The sequence below is a fragment of the Montipora foliosa genome, chromosome 3, assembly GCF_036669935.1.
Source record: "Montipora foliosa isolate CH-2021 chromosome 3, ASM3666993v2, whole genome shotgun sequence".
Taxonomy (NCBI): Eukaryota; Metazoa; Cnidaria; class Anthozoa; order Scleractinia; family Acroporidae; genus Montipora; species Montipora foliosa.
In genome coordinates this window covers 12,324,796-12,342,295 of record NC_090871.1, presented here as the reverse complement: position 1 = coordinate 12,342,295, position 17,500 = coordinate 12,324,796, and the positions used below count along the sequence as shown (strand labels likewise).

Here is a 17,500-nt window from a genome sequence, read left to right as displayed (position 1 = left end):
GTTATCATTTTAAACTCTTTATGAAAATATTTAGAAATGTCGGTGCGTTTCCTCTTTAGATCAAATAAGGCCTATAAAATGTTGGAGTTCGACAGGAGAGGGAAACTGGACTACCAGTAACGGGCTTGCGTTTCTCATCTAAACTTTGCGTGACGGCCATCATGTTTTCCACCACCCTAACACCCTAAGACGGAAAGAAGGTTATGGCACCGGACACTGACCTGTTCAAACGCGTTCAACTCGCTGTGGTGGGTAGTGACATGAGTTGACAATGACATGCCTCCTGTCCTCCTTTTGATCAGCTGATGCAATTCACGATGGTTTAGGTTTCCTGCACCCATTCTACGAAAACGCAAACAAGCGCAATTCAAATTCAGGAATCATACGAACATGAGTGAGTAACGACCATGGTAACGTTTTTTTTTTTGATCATCTTCAGGCAGAAGCAAAAGATAACATACAGAAGGCCTCCTATGACCTCTGAGATGCCGGTGCAATGCTCTGCCAACTGAACTATGGAGTCACACAGTTGCATGGGAGCAGCTCACTTAATTCCACCATAGTTAATCTAGGGACTGGTTATGAGACCCCGGGAATTTCAAAAGCAGGAACAATACAGTCGCAATTAGATGTTGAACCGACCGTGACCCTGCACAATCTTTTGAATAAATTTGTCGAAGCTTTTGATTGGTTATCCTGCCGAAAAAAGCGTGTTTTTGTCGGGTTTTGTGCAGGGTCAAGGCCAAAAAAGCGAACAAAAACATGAAACAAAGAAACTTGTCGAGTTTCATAACCAGCCTACATCTATTAACTATGGTTCCACAAAAAGCAAAACGGATGAAAGCACTTGCAAGAGAAATGTATTTTCTCACGTTATGGGATGTACGCTATTTTAGCTCGGGCGTTTCGGTATTCACACTTAGTTGTCCATAGTCTGGTAGTATGTGCGCATGACTATTTGTAGTCAGGTATATATAGACATTTCTCGCAGTTTCAAGGTCACTCGACAGTATCTGTCGCGACCATTATGTAAAATTTGCTTTGTGATATTCGTACTTGTACGCTAATGTAATGTAATCAGTGCCGACTACTAAGGGTGTCAGGTTGTTGTTTGTTCATTCGAGAAGTATTGATATGAGCATTATAATAATCGTTTGTTGTAAGTTTTTTTAAGTTGAGCTACTCGACAATTGTAATTATGAGCATTACAATAATTGTTTGTTGTAAGCTCTTTTACGTTCAGCTACTCGACATATGGAATTATAGTAATGCTTTTACCGGCTGGTAAAACGCAGTTAATGGAACATGACACCCCTAGAGGGCAAGACTGCTTTCGTTCGTCACGCAATCCAGTAAGATAAATAATAGAACAGTATTGAATGCTACATTCATGAATGAATGTTCCCTTATTCTAGCAGTTAGTACAAACGCTATTCATGTCTGTATTCTAGCTTAGGTATTTACATTGGGCATAAAATCTGTCATCGCGTGCCTGCGACAAGTGCGACCCTTTTGTCGCGACTATGTCCGAAGGGGGAGTTAGGTATCATCGAGTTGGATTTCGAGTTCGAGTTCGAGTTGGACTTCGAGTTGGACTTCGAGTTGGACTTCGAGTTGGACTTCGAGTTGCGCTTCGAGTTAATAATTAAAACGCAAGTATATAATTGATAATAATGTATAATTATTATTTATTATTAATGCTAATAAGCAAAGAGATGTATAAGCTGGGCGAAGAACAGGAACAGGAATTCGGGGCAATATTGGGATTTTTCATTTTTTTTTTCATGTGGTTTAAGTAATAAAATTGCTGACACATTAAAATATCGAGCAGGGATGTAGGTTTTCAACAATGTGTGGTACCTTTTGTCACATGCTTTTTCCATTTCCGGCATTCTCTAATTTATAGCCCACAATTTTATGAAAAGTAGGTCACGTGATGGTCTACCTGTAAAGGGCCTGTTAAAATTTAAACACAAAAATTGGTTTCAAAATAATACTGCGGAGAAAAAAAATATGAACCCGTTATTTGCGGGAGAAATAATCCATCGAGTTTGGACTCGAGTTCGAGTTCGCGTTGAAGATCGAGTTAGACTTCGAGTTGAAATAAATTGACAAGAGGTGAAGGGGAAGATACCGCGTTACGTAACGCAACACAACGGCCCTAATAATAACTTTATCCTACACAGAATTCAAAAGGTTGACACTTATTTGCATTGAAGCTGTGTACCAAATGATTATAAAATACATATAAATAAATAAGTATAAAGGCGAGATATATATATATATATATATATAACTCTTAACTTAGCCGGTATTTGTATTGTAAGGATGATAGAAACTTTGATCGCGTGTATTTCAATTTTAAAGAGATAAGGATGTATTTTGACAAGTTAATTGCTTTCAGTTAATTGCTTTTGAACGTAGCGTGCGCCATGTGGTTTAGGAGATAAGAATATGACATGTACTTATCATATTCGAATAATAGATATCTTATACCTTTAAAATGCCAAAACAGGAAAGAGTTGTTGTGAGTTGGAATGTATGTACGGTGTGAGCGAACGTTGATTATTGATGGGAATAAAGAAGGATATACAGTCCAAGTTTCGAGTGTTTAATTTTGAGTGTGGATATTCCCCAACATATATGGGCCACGACCCCAAATATGGACAATTTGTTATTATTCATTCGCAGTGACAAAAGGTACCACACATTGTTGAAAACCTATATCCCTGCTCTATATTTTAATGTGTCAGCAATTTTATTACTTAAACCACGTGAAAAAAAAAAAAATGAAAAATCCCAATATTGCCCCGAATTCCTGTTCTTCGCCCAGCTTATACATCTCTTTGCTTATTAACATTAATGATAAATAATAATTATACATTATTATCAATTATATACTTGCGTTTTAATTATTAACTCGAAGCGCAACTCGAAGTCTAACTCGAAGTCCAACTCGAAGTCCAACTCGAAGTCCAACTCGAAGTCCAACTCGAAGTCCAACTCGCAGTCCAACTCGAACTCGAACTCGAATCCAAACTCGATGGTTCGGGATTCCCGTCCGAAGGACCTAAAGATCAGAAAAGCCGATGTCCTGCCTTGTCTAATGGCCTTAAAATAATATTTTTATGTTTTTCTTCGGCCGCAATGTCAATCAAATCTGAAATACCGGCAAAAATCGAATTTTCGCAATTCTTCAAAGATAACACATGTGCACAGATAGCTACAGTGGAACCTCGATTTAACGAAGTCGCTGGGGACCGGCCAAATTTGTTCGTTAAATCGAGAGTTCGTTATATCGAAACCCTCGATGTAAAAAGCTCTTTTCGCGTGTGAAATATTAAGAGTTGACAGTCCGGTTTCAAATATCATTTATGTCCCACACGTGCGACCTCCAAGACTCCCGTGGCGTAAACGTCGTAACATATTAGCTTTTCCTAGATTGGCCCATATATTTGTTAGCCCCATTCAAGCTCGCCACATGGCGTCTCTTTAGCTCACAGTACGGCTGTACCTATTGGTCGAACTTTGAGACACTGTCTTGCTATATAAATCTCAATACACTGTCACAGGGCATAATCCTGGCAGCTTGCACGAGAATACACAGTTTGTAACAATTTTGCTTTAAAATTTATGGCGCGCCCACGTTCCAAGTCTTCGAAGGCCACGCGAACAGCCGACTTCAAGAACCTCTCCAGTCAAGTTCTTCGCCTTCGCCTGCAGAGCCTTAATCTTCCAAGCACTGGAAGCCGTGCCCGTCTGGTTGAAAGGCTGAGGCTGGCCACGAAATCAGCGCCGACAGCCACCCCTGGTCGCTCCAGAAGTCGCGCTCAGAATGGACGGGTGCACAAAGAAAAACCTTCGGCTTCAAATGCACGCGTACGACCGCGTCCGCAGCCCAGTTTCCCTACAGAACAGGCCGATGCGGAGACTCGCAGTTCCGACGAAGACGAGCAGTCGGATATGGACTCAGCAGTGGAAGAACTGTTCGAGGACTTCGAGCCAAAAGTCCCCAAGGATACAGTATTTTCGCCCGCCCAAATGTCGGCCATCCAAGAGACTGTGTCGGCCTCTGTTAACGAAGCCTTACGGGTCTTCAACAACCACGAGGCCCAAGCCCGTTTCCCGGACGACCTCCGCACTCCTGGTCCTCGTATGCCGAACACAGCGACTCCTTTGGGCCTGCATCGTCCTTTAGAAAAAAGCCTCGAAGAAAAAATACTCCGCGGTGAGTACATTGACTTATGTTTATTACTGCCCGACTTCATGTATCGCTCCCAGGTCCCCGCTCTGCAGTTACGCTACGAGGACTCGTCCCCGGGTTCCCAGGAGTCCCCGCTCACTCTGGTTAGGAGGAAAAAACCCGTGATTGACACTTTCCAAAAATGGCTAGACGCATTTACTGCCTACATGCTGGTGATCGTCGCTGTTCATCCTTCGCGTGCCTTAGAGTTAATCAAATACCAGCAAACTATCAGCAAAGCGGTCACTAAGTTTAAGGGCCTAGCCAGGATTACATACGACGAACAGTTTAGACGCCACGCTGCCTACGACCTTTCAAAGCCCTGGGACAAAATTGATCTTGAACTTTGGACAGTGACCTTCTCTGGCCTCGCTAAGCCACATTTTTCTGTGTGCTCTAGCCCGTACCATCCGGCGGAAGATTGCCCCAACCAGGACTCAAGCAGAAAACCTCGCCGCCAAGCCCTTGTCTGCTTTGACTTCAACAAACCTTCCAGTTGTCAACGCCGTTCCTGCTATTTCCCGCACCACTGCCGTCGCTGCGGCTCAAGCAACCACGCCCAGTTCAACTGCTCCGGTCCCAAACAGTCCGCAAGTAGCAACAGACCAGCCAACCCCACCGATCGCAGCAAGAAATAAGGTGGAGCAACGCCAGCTGGACTGCAACCCAACTGCATCCACCTCGTTGGATGTAGATAAATTAGTGCTTGAATTAGTTAATCACCCTAATAGCTCTTTTGTTAACAATTTAATCAGTGCCCTCCGGTATGGTACTCGCATTGGTTAACTAGGCCCCCACCAACCCCGGGTGTCGCGTAACTTGATATCCGCCTCTCGACATCCTGAAGTCGTTTCTGGGAACATACATAAAGGAAGTGCAGTTGGGAAGAATCGCGGGCCCCTTTTCCTCCCCGCCCCTACCTGACTTGCAGTGTCACCCTATAGGCGTGGTCCCTAAAAGGCACTCTGTAGAATGGCGTACTATTTACCATCTCTCTTACCCTGAAGGGGATATAATATAAACGACCACATACCAAAGGATCCTTATTCGTTGCAGTACGTTCTTGTCGATGACGCGATCGCAATTCTGCGGTCCCTGGGTCCTGGGAGTTTTATGGCCAAGACGGACTTGAAATCCGCCTTTCGTCTGATGCCAATCCATCCCGAGGACTGGAACCTTTTGGGTATATACTGGCAATCTCAGTACTACATAGACCTTTACCTCCCATTTGGGCTTCGCAGTGCCCTTTTCCTTTTTAACCAAATTTCTGATGCCTTGGAATGGATTCTTAAACATAACTATGGCCTCTGCCATGTTATACACATTTTGGACGATTTCTTTTTAGCAGAGAAAACTAAATTTGACTGCCTAGGGAGCTTTACTACCCTTCTTAGGGTTTTCATGTCCCTTCGGGTTCCCACCGTCGCCTCTAAGACCCTGGGGCCCTCACAAGTTCTCGAGTTTATGGGCGTTGTACTGGACAGTAACCGCATGGAAGCGCGATTGCCTGAAGATAAGCTTGCCAGGACTCTTTTACCGACCGCCGTTCTGTCCGCCTTTTAGATCTCCAATCCCTTATCGGTACTCTGCAGTTCGCTTGCAGAGTAGTAGTCCCGGGTAGAACTTTCCTTCAGCGCATTATAAACCTCACCCGGGGGGTAAAGAATCGTCTTCATCATATCCGTTTGAACAAGGAATTTTCCAGGGATATTCAAATGTGGAAGGTATTTCTCGCTCAATGGAAACGGGCGATCCTTCTTCCTTGACTCCCGGGTCACCTCTTCCCCCGACCTGCAGCTCTATACCGATGCAGCTAGTACAATTGGGTTTGGTGGTTTTTTCAATGGTAAATGGTTCCAGGGTAGGTGGCCCCCTAATCTACTCATTAACAAGACCAAAGGGATAAGTATTGAATGGCAAGAACTCTACCCTATTGTTATCGCCTGTGCACTGTGGTACCCCCACTTTTCCGGCAAACGTCTTCAGTTCTGGTGTGATAATCAGTGCGTTGTCGCTATCATTAACTCGGGTCATTCAAAAGCCCCCAGGGTCATGGACTTGGTGCGTTTCCTGGTACTTATTTCCGTGAAGCATAATTTTCTGGTTAAGGCTCGTCACGTTCCCGGGGCGCATAACGAAATAGCTGACGCCCTGTCCCGTTTTCAGGTTCAACGATTCAGGGAACTCGCTCCCGGTGCCGACCAGACCCCCTGCACCATCCCGCCTTCATTCATGACCCTCTGAAAGCTGAAGTCCTTAAGTATGCCAACTGGGCCTTGTCGTGGAACACCAACCGCACGTATACCTCTGGGGAGAAGCGTTTTATTCAGTTTTGTCGCATGAACATACTAGCCACTCCCACAGGTGACAGCCTCCCAGCATCAGAGGGAACTCTTATCTATTTTGCTTCCTATTTGGCCCGTACAGTTCGCCATAGCACAATTAAGACTTATTTAGCTGCCGTTCGCAATCTCCACATTATTTCTGGCTACAAAGACCCCTTAAAGGGAAGACTCCTCCTAAAAAAGATATTAAGGGGAATTCTCCGCTATCAAGGGTCTCCTCGTATCCGCAGACAACCCGTCACTCCGGGCGTACTCTTAGCCATTCGCCCCATCTTACGTAGTCGGCTAGGGCCAAGGAATTTCTCGATGATATGGGCTGCCTTTACCCTTGGCTCTTTCGCGTTCCTTAGGTGTAGCGAGTTTACCTATCCGGGGGTGTACAGGTTTAGTTCTAAGTTTAATCTTACCAAGGAATGCGTTACATTTTGTCCTAGTCTGGTCTGCCCACAGCGCTTGCTTGTTACTCTGAAGTCTTCTCAAACGGATAGTTTTAGGGCAGGGTAATCCCTCGTCATTGCCCGTTGCCCTCTTTGTTGTGCCCTGTCTCCGAAATGCAGCAATACTTTCTCCTCGCCAAACCACGTTCGGGGCCATTGTTCTATTTCCTTAAGGGTCACAGCTTTCGCATAGGGGCAGCGTCTGCCGCCGCCGCTGCGGGCCTACCAGACTGGTTAATTAAGGTGTTAGGTCGCTGGTCGTCAGATTGTTACCAGCTTTATATTCGCACCCCGGAATCGGTTGTCCTTTATGCTGCTCCAAAAATGGCTAGTGTCTCGGGCGATTTTCTTTAGTTTGGCCTTGCTTGGGGGGGATGCATGCCTTGCATCCATCTGTGGCGGTTAAGTCTGCGAAGCGACTTCCCCCAAGCTTTGGCATTGCTTGTGTCTTGTCATCTTATATCCTTGCCTTTATCTTGTCCGATCCAGCCTCTGCTGTGCTGGGGAGATAACAAAGGCTCTGCCAATACTCTTGTTCTATTCCCACGTTAGTGGGGGAATAAGTGAGGCTTTTAGTTTGTGCACCTATCATGAAGTCGCGTAAAACCTGCCACAGGGCTGTGTCCCCCTCAATTACGCCAAATTGTTGTTTGCTCATTTTTTACCGTTACACTACCTAGTTGCGTTACACTCTACTCTTAGTTTAAATAGTGGAATAGTGACATTAACTGGCAATAAACGAGATGCCTATTCCTGATCCTTGTCTGCGTCTGACGATATTTAGTACGAAAATGATTTGTTCTCGTTTCACTGCAGAGTGATTAGAGAACAACTGGGTTTTACACAAGGACGAGTCTCATTTTCGTAATTTTTTTCCCAAATGAGAGAAAAGCGGGAGAAACACGCGAGCATACGCACAACAAAATACCCGATGCGAGCACACGCATTTCGCGTGTATCATGCCTTATTTTATCTGTGATAAGTAAAGCAGGGATCATCAACGCACACGCGAAAATCGGTTTCGTACAATCAAACTACAAGACAACTGCACAAATCAGGAAGAACGTCGTGAACTGAAGTTATTATTAAACTCGAAAACGGCTCATACTTGGTCAGGACGTAACAGAATAGAGGCAGATATTGTCTCAGGTCTTCAGGAATATCGCTGATGCTAGAAATGGCACGGAAATATGTAATACCATTGGTGGGCTGTTCACAATATTGCACAGGTACACCAGCTATTGAAAAAAAAACAAACAAAAAAAGACTTAAGATTAAATATTTGGTTTCTTCCTGCGGGATTTGGTGGCAACAAACATTGTAATTTGCCGATTTTTTAAACAATCGTTCAGAGCGGCTACTTGCCTTGATTAGCACTTTTGCGATCTGCGAGTAGCGGTAATGTAAATAAGAGTAAATGAATGAAGTTAAGTTCAGTTGAGTTATTCAGATTTTGAATTTTGCAGAAACACGAACAATCTGAAACAAATCCCCACTGAAGTGTTCCTAAAGTCCAACCAATGACCTTCACGTACCCAAACTGGCATTTGGATGGTCGTAGGTCCAATTCCTCACGTGGTTCGTTTTTGTCGAATTATGCCCGTATCAAAATTAATAAATTTAATGATCAAAACTAATAAATTTATTTCACGGTATAGGAGGTTTTCACGTTGGACTTCATCGCCGCCTTGATGGTGGACGAATAGAAAACAAAAAATCTCGCATTAGCTTCTTTTGTTCGTCCACCAGAAGTCGTACATTTCTCTATTGTTATTGGTGTCTCTAGAGGTTGGTTGAAAACGTCCTATTGACTTGCTTGAAACTTATGAATATGACGCGCTTTTCGTGTCAAAATTCAAACATGTATTCGCCAATTCAATTTTGCTCTTCAAACCTTCAGTGTGGAAATTTAACAATTCAACAATCATTTCGGAATCAAAACCTTCAATTCACTTGAATATTTGAGTTGTCGAATTGAAAGTTTGAATGGCAGGCATGTTTAAATTTTGAAAGTTTGAATTGAAGAACTGAAGGTTGGAATTGCCGAACTAAATGTTTGAATTGCGGAACTAAATGCATAAATTGCCGAATTGAGGTTTTAATTCCCAAACTGAAAGCTACTGAAGGTCTGAGATGCTGAATTGTACGTTTGAATTTTGACACTAAAAAACGCGCCACAGAAACTAGCCAATCCATTTCTTTTAATTGCAAAGATGACCTTATCTTTAGGTCAGTCCGCTGACATACCAGAAATGTAGTGTTCCAGGCTTACAGGCTTTATATAGGGGTCAATATCTATAAAAGAAAAGGAAAGGGTCAAAAAGGACCTAACAAACCTTCTTCGTGTGTGTAAAAATGTGTATGGTTTTTCTTGGTGTTTTGAAAATTAATTAATTTTTTGTCTGAGACAAAGGGACAAAAGCCATTGGTGGAACCATGGCGACATGAATACAGGGATAAATTAAGGACGGTGCCCACTAATTCAAAGGTGTTTTTGCGGTGTATGAATATGCGGGAAAAGCAGATTTAAGCAAGTGTGGTTGAAATCCAAAAAGAAAATCGGGGGTAACCACGCATTTTTCAAAGATAATTGATCAAAAATATTTGTAAAAAGCTTTAAAATACAAAGCAATGTATGGCGTTCTTTTCCAAATTGAAGCTTAATTATATTTGAAAAATGCACGGTTACCCACAATTTTCTTTTTGGATACCAAGAGCACTTGCTAAGTTCAACTTTCTCCGCATAGTTTTAAACCACGCAAAAATGTCCCTGTATTAGTAAGCACCACCCATTTGAAACCCGAGTCTCGAGATGCGCAGAACGTTTGCACAATAACATTAGTAGACATCGTCCTTAATCGAACGAAAAGTGTTCATTATTTCCGTGGGGGAAATTTGGGCTCAAATTCCGGCAGGGTAAACACTCATGGTCTGTCATGACTAACGGAGCAGAACGCGCTATATTTAGGGACAAAAAGGAGAGAGTTCTGCCTCCAAAGACGAAAAATCAGAGACCCCCGTCAACGGCCATAACCCCGTGGGACGGAAAAGAACCCACACGCGATTCGTAAAGGGTAGGGCATAGAATTCCCAGTGTTTGTGGTCTACCTAACCTATGCTCAAAATGGTTACAATGCGGGCCTACAGTAATTGGCTCCACACTGTTGCAGCAACTTGCGTATTCACGTACGCCAAAGCTAATGAAACAGAAAAAATTAAAAGTGATTTGGCTTTTGTATTTTAGCAAACTACAAAATTCTTTAACATCTTCAGTTCCCACGGCCTGCTCCCGTCTGACCTTGTAGCTCAGTCGGTAGAGCGGCGGAGATCTAACCAGAAGGTCGTGGGTTCAATTCCCACCCTGGTCAGAGTTTTTCTCTGTCCTTGTATGGGCCCAGTTCCATCAGTAGGGCTAACGCTCACATGGTTCACATGGGATAGAAATCTAGCACTTCACGTTACACTACACTCACTTCAGTTAATTCTTTACATAACACTTGTCAATTAATTTAAGAAAAAACAAAAAGCCTACCAGAAAGAACCATCTTTGGAAGGCAAGACAGATCTTCGGTAGCATTTTGCTTCTCTGCCAGATCAATACCTGCAAGTAGATATGTATAAAATGTTACCTCATGCATGTATAAAATAATGAATCGGGTACCGTGTTATAGAATAACACGTTTCTCACCTTTCTTGTTAATCACGGCTTTATCTTCTTCAGACAGTGAGCTCACTTTGCTTCTTAACTTCTCTTGTTCTTTTCTGCTCAAGTCTCTTTCGTATTCCGGCTGTTAACAAAGAAAGAGGTTCAATTTATCTTACTTATAACTTACCTTCACTTCCCTGGAGGGGCTTGAATTGTTTGCGCTAGAGGGCTCTTTACCGCACCCTACCTTGGTGTAATGCAGTTTTACATGATTGTAATCGCTGCAGCATGTAACACTGGTTCCATCCCCCCCCCCCCTCCCCCCCCCCCCCCCTGCTCTGTAAACACAGGGTTCATGTTGGGTTTTGTCTATAAAATTCCAGGAGTATTCAAGGAGCTTTCAAGAACCAGAAATTGAGTTTTCAAGGAGTCTTTATAACAAGATTTCGAATTCTATGCCATGCATAGTGTTTCATTGTTTTCTTTGCTGAAAAAGCTTACCTTGATATTCCTTACCGCATCCTGCAAATTAAGTGCACGCATGGGCATTTTAAGTTTTGGTTTTAATGTTTTCCTAATAGTCAATTTTGGGCTCAATTTTTGAAATGTCTCTTTAACTTAACATGATGCAATCTCAACAATTTTCACCCAAGCAAAAATTCAAGGAGTTTTCGAGCAGTTTTCCGCATAATCCTCTTTTTCAAGGCTTTTCAAGCGCCCTTGAAGTCCAAAGTTAAATTCCAGGGCTTTTCAAGGACTTCAAGGAGTAGCACGAGCTCTGTAAACAATACCTGGGTTCTTTAAAATCCCCAGAATGTTTTAAACCAGCAATGTTGTGCGACGACGGTGTTAACTGCGAAATGCGACTGTGGTATGACAGGGCCAAACATTTTAGCCAAGAAACCATTTGCAGATATCATTACAAAAACAGAACTTTCTTTAACACTATTCCACGAGTGCGCGTTGGATGTGAGATGGTAAGTAGCCAACCGGGCGAGTAGCGCGGAGTTGGCTATAACCAGTCCCATATCCAACAAGCGCAAATGGGATAATAGTTTTATTACATTTTCATCAAATTCTGAACGCCTGGAAACTTGGAAAGTAAAACCAATCAGTTTCCAGCTTCGCAACACTTGACGAAATCAGTTTCCACATTAGGTCATACGGTATATGAGCTGATTGAGTGAACCAATCAGAAAGCTAGAAACGTAATATCCGAGGTCGAAAACTTAATAACTGATGTTATTACAGATTTCAAGCAATAGCTCCACAAGACTTTCACAACTCGCTTAACAAGCCTGAAAGTGAAAACGGGGCTTCAAAATCAGAACACATACATCAGGACTCATGACGAGCGTGAGGCAATGCGGGTTGTCCTTAAAACACTCCTTGACTTTGTCTTGAAGAAATGGGCCACTTGCAAGCTTTTCCTGTAAAAGGTAAACATTGAAATAATTATTTTGGGACTGTTGACTGAGAAAAAAGGAGACTTCAGTTGACATTAGCGAAGATTGCCCGCTCGCAGGCGGTAGATGTTGTTGCAGCGAAATACTTAGCTGCACAGGGAAAGCCAACAAATATATAAGGATTTGTATGGGAATCCTGATAAAAGACCTGACAAGATAACTTTACGAAAAAATTCTCACTTAAAAAGCCTAACCTTATTTTCATTGTGGGTCGCTTCCTTCCTGTGTGTTCCTGGGTTGTCAACGGTCACAACAAAATACCAAGGCGGAACACTGAATTCTCAGGAGCCCACCTCAATAAAATAAATCCTCAATAAAATCTTCCCGCGGTTACAATGCCACCGTAAAATTCAAGGGCAAAGGTTTTTCTTTCATTTCAATCCGCTAGCTGCACAACCGAAGCCCTGCCAGCGACGTCAGGCGGCTGTTAGTTTCCTAAACGAAACGATAAAACGATGGAAAAGACACTCGTACACTTTGAACACGACAAGGCGACCGTTGAGTTCGGTTTGGTAACCTCGTCAGGGACGACAAAAAAAGACAAGCAAAAACTGGTTACCAAGCCACAAACAATGACTCGTCAGTGTTCCGCCTCGGTATTTTATTATGACCGCTGACAACCGAGGAACTGATAATGGCTCAATTCACATCGAATCTGGAAAAAAATACGCAGGAAGGAAGCGACCCACAATAGCAATAAGGTTAGGCCTTTTAACTGAAAATTTTTCGTAAAATTGTCTTCTCAGGTCTTTTATCGGGATTCCCATACAATTCCTTATATTTTTGTTGGCTTTCCCTCACATTGAGCTTGGGGCGCCTGTGGTAGCAGCTCTATAGGCCATTTCCGAGTTCATGTCTGCCTCGTCTTCAAAGCGAGTCTAAGTTTTTCTTACGAAAATTAGTTTTCTTTCACATGTAAAGTAGAACTGATCACCAAAACAAAAACTTTTAAATACTCTTAGACTCGTTTTGAAGAAGTGGCAGACTTGGACTCGGACATGGCCTATTGTCAAAATGTGTGCGCCATTCTTGCGAGTGAAATGCAGACGACGGCATGATTATGTTACACCCAATAAAATGATGAAGATATGTATTTTTTTTACGTTTATTCCATGTCATATGTACTCAGAAGAAAGTTTCGATTGCTCTTGGCAGGAGTCAAACCTACGACTTTACGATTACCAACTACTGCAGAGCCAAAGCTACTCCACTGAGCAACCAACAAGAGACTAGTCGGAGCCTGGGGCCCGTTTCTCAAAAGTCCCGAAACTTTACGGGCCATTTTCGGGTGTCACAATTCCCTTTGTATCTCAAGAACGGAGAGGATTTAATTCGTCAAACATCACAGTTATTTTTCTTTTTGTTGCCTTGAAAACATCTTAAAAGATCGGCTTTCCAAAACAAGAGGTTGGCAATTTCACAAATGGCTTTTCGGGCCCGAAAGGTTTTTGGGACTTTCGAGAAACGGCCGCTTGGTCGTTAGGCCAGTTTTAAGAAACAACCTTTCTTCACTGAGTTTTTTAAACTGCGTTCAGTCAACTATTTACAGTACATCTCCACTCAAATCAAATACCTTAAATAGCTGCACACGATCATTTATTGGAAGAAAATCTGAAGGGTCTGCATCGTGATTCCACACTGACATTATACTCTGAAGGAAATAATTATAACACGGACAATGCTTAAAATAAATACTTTCCCAACTCAAGCCTTTCACTCCCCACAGTGACCCATTCTCAGATTTTCATTTGAGTGAGTGCTATCAAGGATGAGCCTCAAAAAGTGTGTTAAAGTTGCAGTTGTAATACAACTCTCCTACATTAAAGATCCCAAATGTTGATCCAGTGGCCATTTGAACAAACAGCATACCCTACAGAAAACGTTTGCAAAGAACATTCACTTGGTTATGTTTTATTTTAAAAGGTTGACTTGTAACAAGTCCAGCCCAGCAAAAGGGTTCTCTGTCAACACCTTCAAGGCTTTCAATAAGATTTCAAGTTGCCTGGTTGATCAAATTAGTAAGTAGAGAACCACGTACTGAAGAAGTTGAAGCAGCGAGGGGGTCTATCTGAAAGTTGCCAAGATCATGCTGATAGTACATGTAATTGGGGACATCCCTGTCCTGTGGCCCTTGGTGACAGGCTTGAACTGTTTGGTAGGTGTAAATAGAAGTCACGTCACCAGAGAAAAAGAGCCGACGTATCTTCACGGAGTATCAAAATAACACATACACTTACCATAATCAGTCCGAGCCCAAAGTTACTGCTTTGATGTTTGGTACCCAGCTCAATGCTGTGTAAAGCTGCATCTATCCTCTCAGTTGGAAAGCCTTCCCTGTCATCATGTGAAAAAATAGTGTTTTTCTTCTAAGCCACAATAGTTTTGCTTTGTGTAGTTTAGCATGTAAGTAGGATCAAATACTTGGTTGGCGCACTGGATTTGTGTCTGAACACCTGAGATTGTTATATACAGTTGTACCTCGACTTTCACTCAACGAAACGAGCACTTTGATTGGTTAATTCTTGGTCACATACCCCTGATCAAATTCAAATGTATCCCGACTGGGATACAAGTCCGCAGTTGCTGCCCACTCCGGACTCTCGGGAAAACAAAGCAGACCCTTAGCTGGTAAATAAGTTACTTACTTATTTTTATCCCTCTCTCACATCACTTTTTTAATTGTTGACCCGATTTACAAACTGAACGTTTCAAAGAGAAATATTTTTCTTTGAATTCTATTTCCACGCCTATTGTATAAAAAATCTTGAAACACTTACTTCTGTATGTAAATGGATTGGGTGTCAAAAATGGAAATTTAAGGTCATTACACAAGCTCACGCAACCAGGGCTAGGACTCCGCCCGGGTTGGCGGAATCAATAGAAAAATTCCGCTCTCCCAGAGCCTATCAGATTGCAGGATTCGCAGAATTCCGCCCGCTCGCGCATTGAGAAAAATATAAAAAGAAATTATGAACTCAGATTAAGTCAGAAAACTAATAACAAGTTTCAGTTATAACTCAAACAAAACAACCTTAAAAACCTAATTGAAAACTTTTATGAAGCTTGACCGCGTTTGATTCAAGGTCATTAAAGAGAAATCCAGCCAGGGTTTGGTGCAGAATTATTTCATTATACCTGAATTTTCCTTTGCAAAGACTTGTTATTATTGCCTATTGCATTCCCTTGATTTGTACTTTTCGTTATTTTCGTTGTGTCTCGGGTTTGCATTACTGTCCTCAAATTCCCCCTCGTGTTTAGATGAGGCTATGGAAACACGGAAAACGTCCTCTATTGCTTAAATAGAGTATTTCCCAATCCCATAATCCAACTGGTTGGGCCACCTTTGTCGCATGGGTGATGACAGACCTGCCAAACAACTGCTTTACTCTGAACCGGTAAATGGATCACGCCCAGTCAGCCGTCCTAAACTTCGCTTTAGAAAACTTGGAAAACAACCCTAAAATGTAGGAACGCGCTGGACGTGTGGCAGCAATCCGCATTTGACAGAGGAAAGTGGAGAACTATTACGGAACGTGTCTGCAGATCATACAGCATCAAAAGGGTTGCGGCCTATCAAAGACAGAGGGAAGCCCGTAAGAGAAGAGAAGTGAACTCTGGAAGAGAACTGTAATATACCCGTTTTGCGGGTCTTGGCGTGTGTCATAATGCAATACGTTTTGGGGGTTCTTTGCATAAAAGCAATACAAGTTGTTTACTCTTGGGACTGGATCATGCTTCAGTGAAGTGGATTATCCATTGTTTTGATGCAAATAACCCCCAAAATAAATTGCACGAAGGGATTTGCTAATTAATAATTTAAGATGGTACCTACTAATGTAAAGGTATTTTTGCGCGGTTTACTGAATTTGCGGGAAAAGCAGATCTTAACAAGTGTTCTTGAAATCCAAAATGAAAATTGGGGGTAACCACGTATTTTTCGAAGATAATTAATCAACAACATTTGCAAAAAGCTTTAAATTACAAAGCAATGTACATTGCACATGTATGGTGTTCTTTTCCAAATATTATTGAAGCTTAATTATGTCTGAAAAATGCATGGTTAACCCTAATTTTCTTTTTGGACATCAAGACCAATTGCAAAGGTCTGCTAAATTCTCCGCATAGTTTTGAACCGCGCAAAAATATCCCTGTATTAATTAACAATAACTACCGATAGGAAATCCGAGTATCTCGAGATGCGCAGGACGTATGCGCAATAACAATAGTACTAGGCACAGTCCTTAATTGCTTGCAAGCTACTCAGCACTTACTCAATAACCTTATCAAATGTCTTATGGATTGTTTCCACAACCATTGGATAGTCTTCTTTCTTAAGGCCTTGAAGACCAACTGCAAAAGATGCATCTCTGGTGTTATTGTCATAACTGTAAGAAAAAAATGATGACAGAGAGATCATCCCAGAGAAAAAGTCTAAGCAAAAAAAAAACAAAAACAAAAAAATCCAGGCTGAAACAGGATTTGAGCCTATAGTGGGGCCTCTACAATCTGAGCAATCAACTCATCTGGGAGCCGGTTAAGTGCACATATATTTTATATCCAGTACCATTGAAATAATCAGTAGAGAATACAGTATTTTAGGCAATGCCTTACATTTGAATTGCAATGGAGATGAAATTATTGCTGTTTGAGAAATGATCAAAGCCTGGACTTTTCCGGGCTTGTTTCACAGCTGCTCTGACATCATTGCAATGATCTCTATTATGTCGTCCAACAATAAATCTACACATGATATTTTGATACAATGTTATTCTCCAAAAAAAGTTACAGCTACAGCTACAGCTACAGCTGGTGTTCCAGGTAATATTTCTCCGCTCAGTATACTGGATCACCTCATTCATGCGTTAGGTTTTAGCAAGTTTATCTTCTCAGCTGTCTAGTCACCCAGCCAGTAGGGATCACCACTTATACCCACCTTGATCATCAGTGATTCGCAGCATTAGGTTTTTCTGCCAGGTAGGTCAGGCTTATTGTGTTTTAAGTAGGGCTATCAGGGGTGCTTGGTGTGTTTGGGCGTCTTACAGAGATCCATGGCATACATAACTGCTCGTGGCAAAGTTGTACCTCTGATGCCCAAGGACTGGGATCGGAGGTTGGTTTGGTGGTTGGAGTTTGCTTGGTTGCTATGGTTACTTTCAGTGCAATGCTGCCAGTTGCCCTTTAGGCCCTTCCACCTTTTAGGCACCAGCACCAAAGCATCTCGTCGATGAGTTTAAGTTGTTGTTGTTGTTGTTGTTACATGGAGGTTTAAGCCAATTCACCACCCAATGTAACTCGCAGAAAAAAATATCCTGAACCAAAAGTACAATCTTGCGCTAAGCTGTTGAGAGGTTTTCCTTGGTAGT

At 42.3% G+C, this 17,500-nt stretch overlaps 1 protein-coding gene and 1 pseudogene across 1 annotated transcript in view; one reads left to right on the top strand and one right to left on the bottom strand.

Moving 5' to 3' along the window:
• LOC137996793 (presequence protease, mitochondrial-like) overlaps positions 1-17,500 on the bottom strand; it is a 50,905-nt gene that overhangs the window by 15,123 nt on the left and 18,282 nt on the right. The window contains exons 13-21 of the mRNA XM_068842375.1: positions 16,409-16,522; positions 14,375-14,471; positions 13,711-13,788; positions 12,009-12,101; positions 10,714-10,813; positions 10,558-10,626; positions 9,273-9,320; positions 8,134-8,263; positions 222-342 (exon numbers count right to left, since the gene is read on the bottom strand). Of these exons, the coding sequence (XP_068698476.1) occupies positions 222-342; positions 8,134-8,263; positions 9,273-9,320; positions 10,558-10,626; positions 10,714-10,813; positions 12,009-12,101; positions 13,711-13,788; positions 14,375-14,471; positions 16,409-16,522 (850 nt within the window). The remainder of the gene's footprint in view (positions 1-221; positions 343-8,133; positions 8,264-9,272; positions 9,321-10,557; positions 10,627-10,713; positions 10,814-12,008; positions 12,102-13,710; positions 13,789-14,374; positions 14,472-16,408; positions 16,523-17,500) is intronic.
• On the top strand, positions 5,241-7,225 carry LOC137996797 (uncharacterized; annotated as a pseudogene).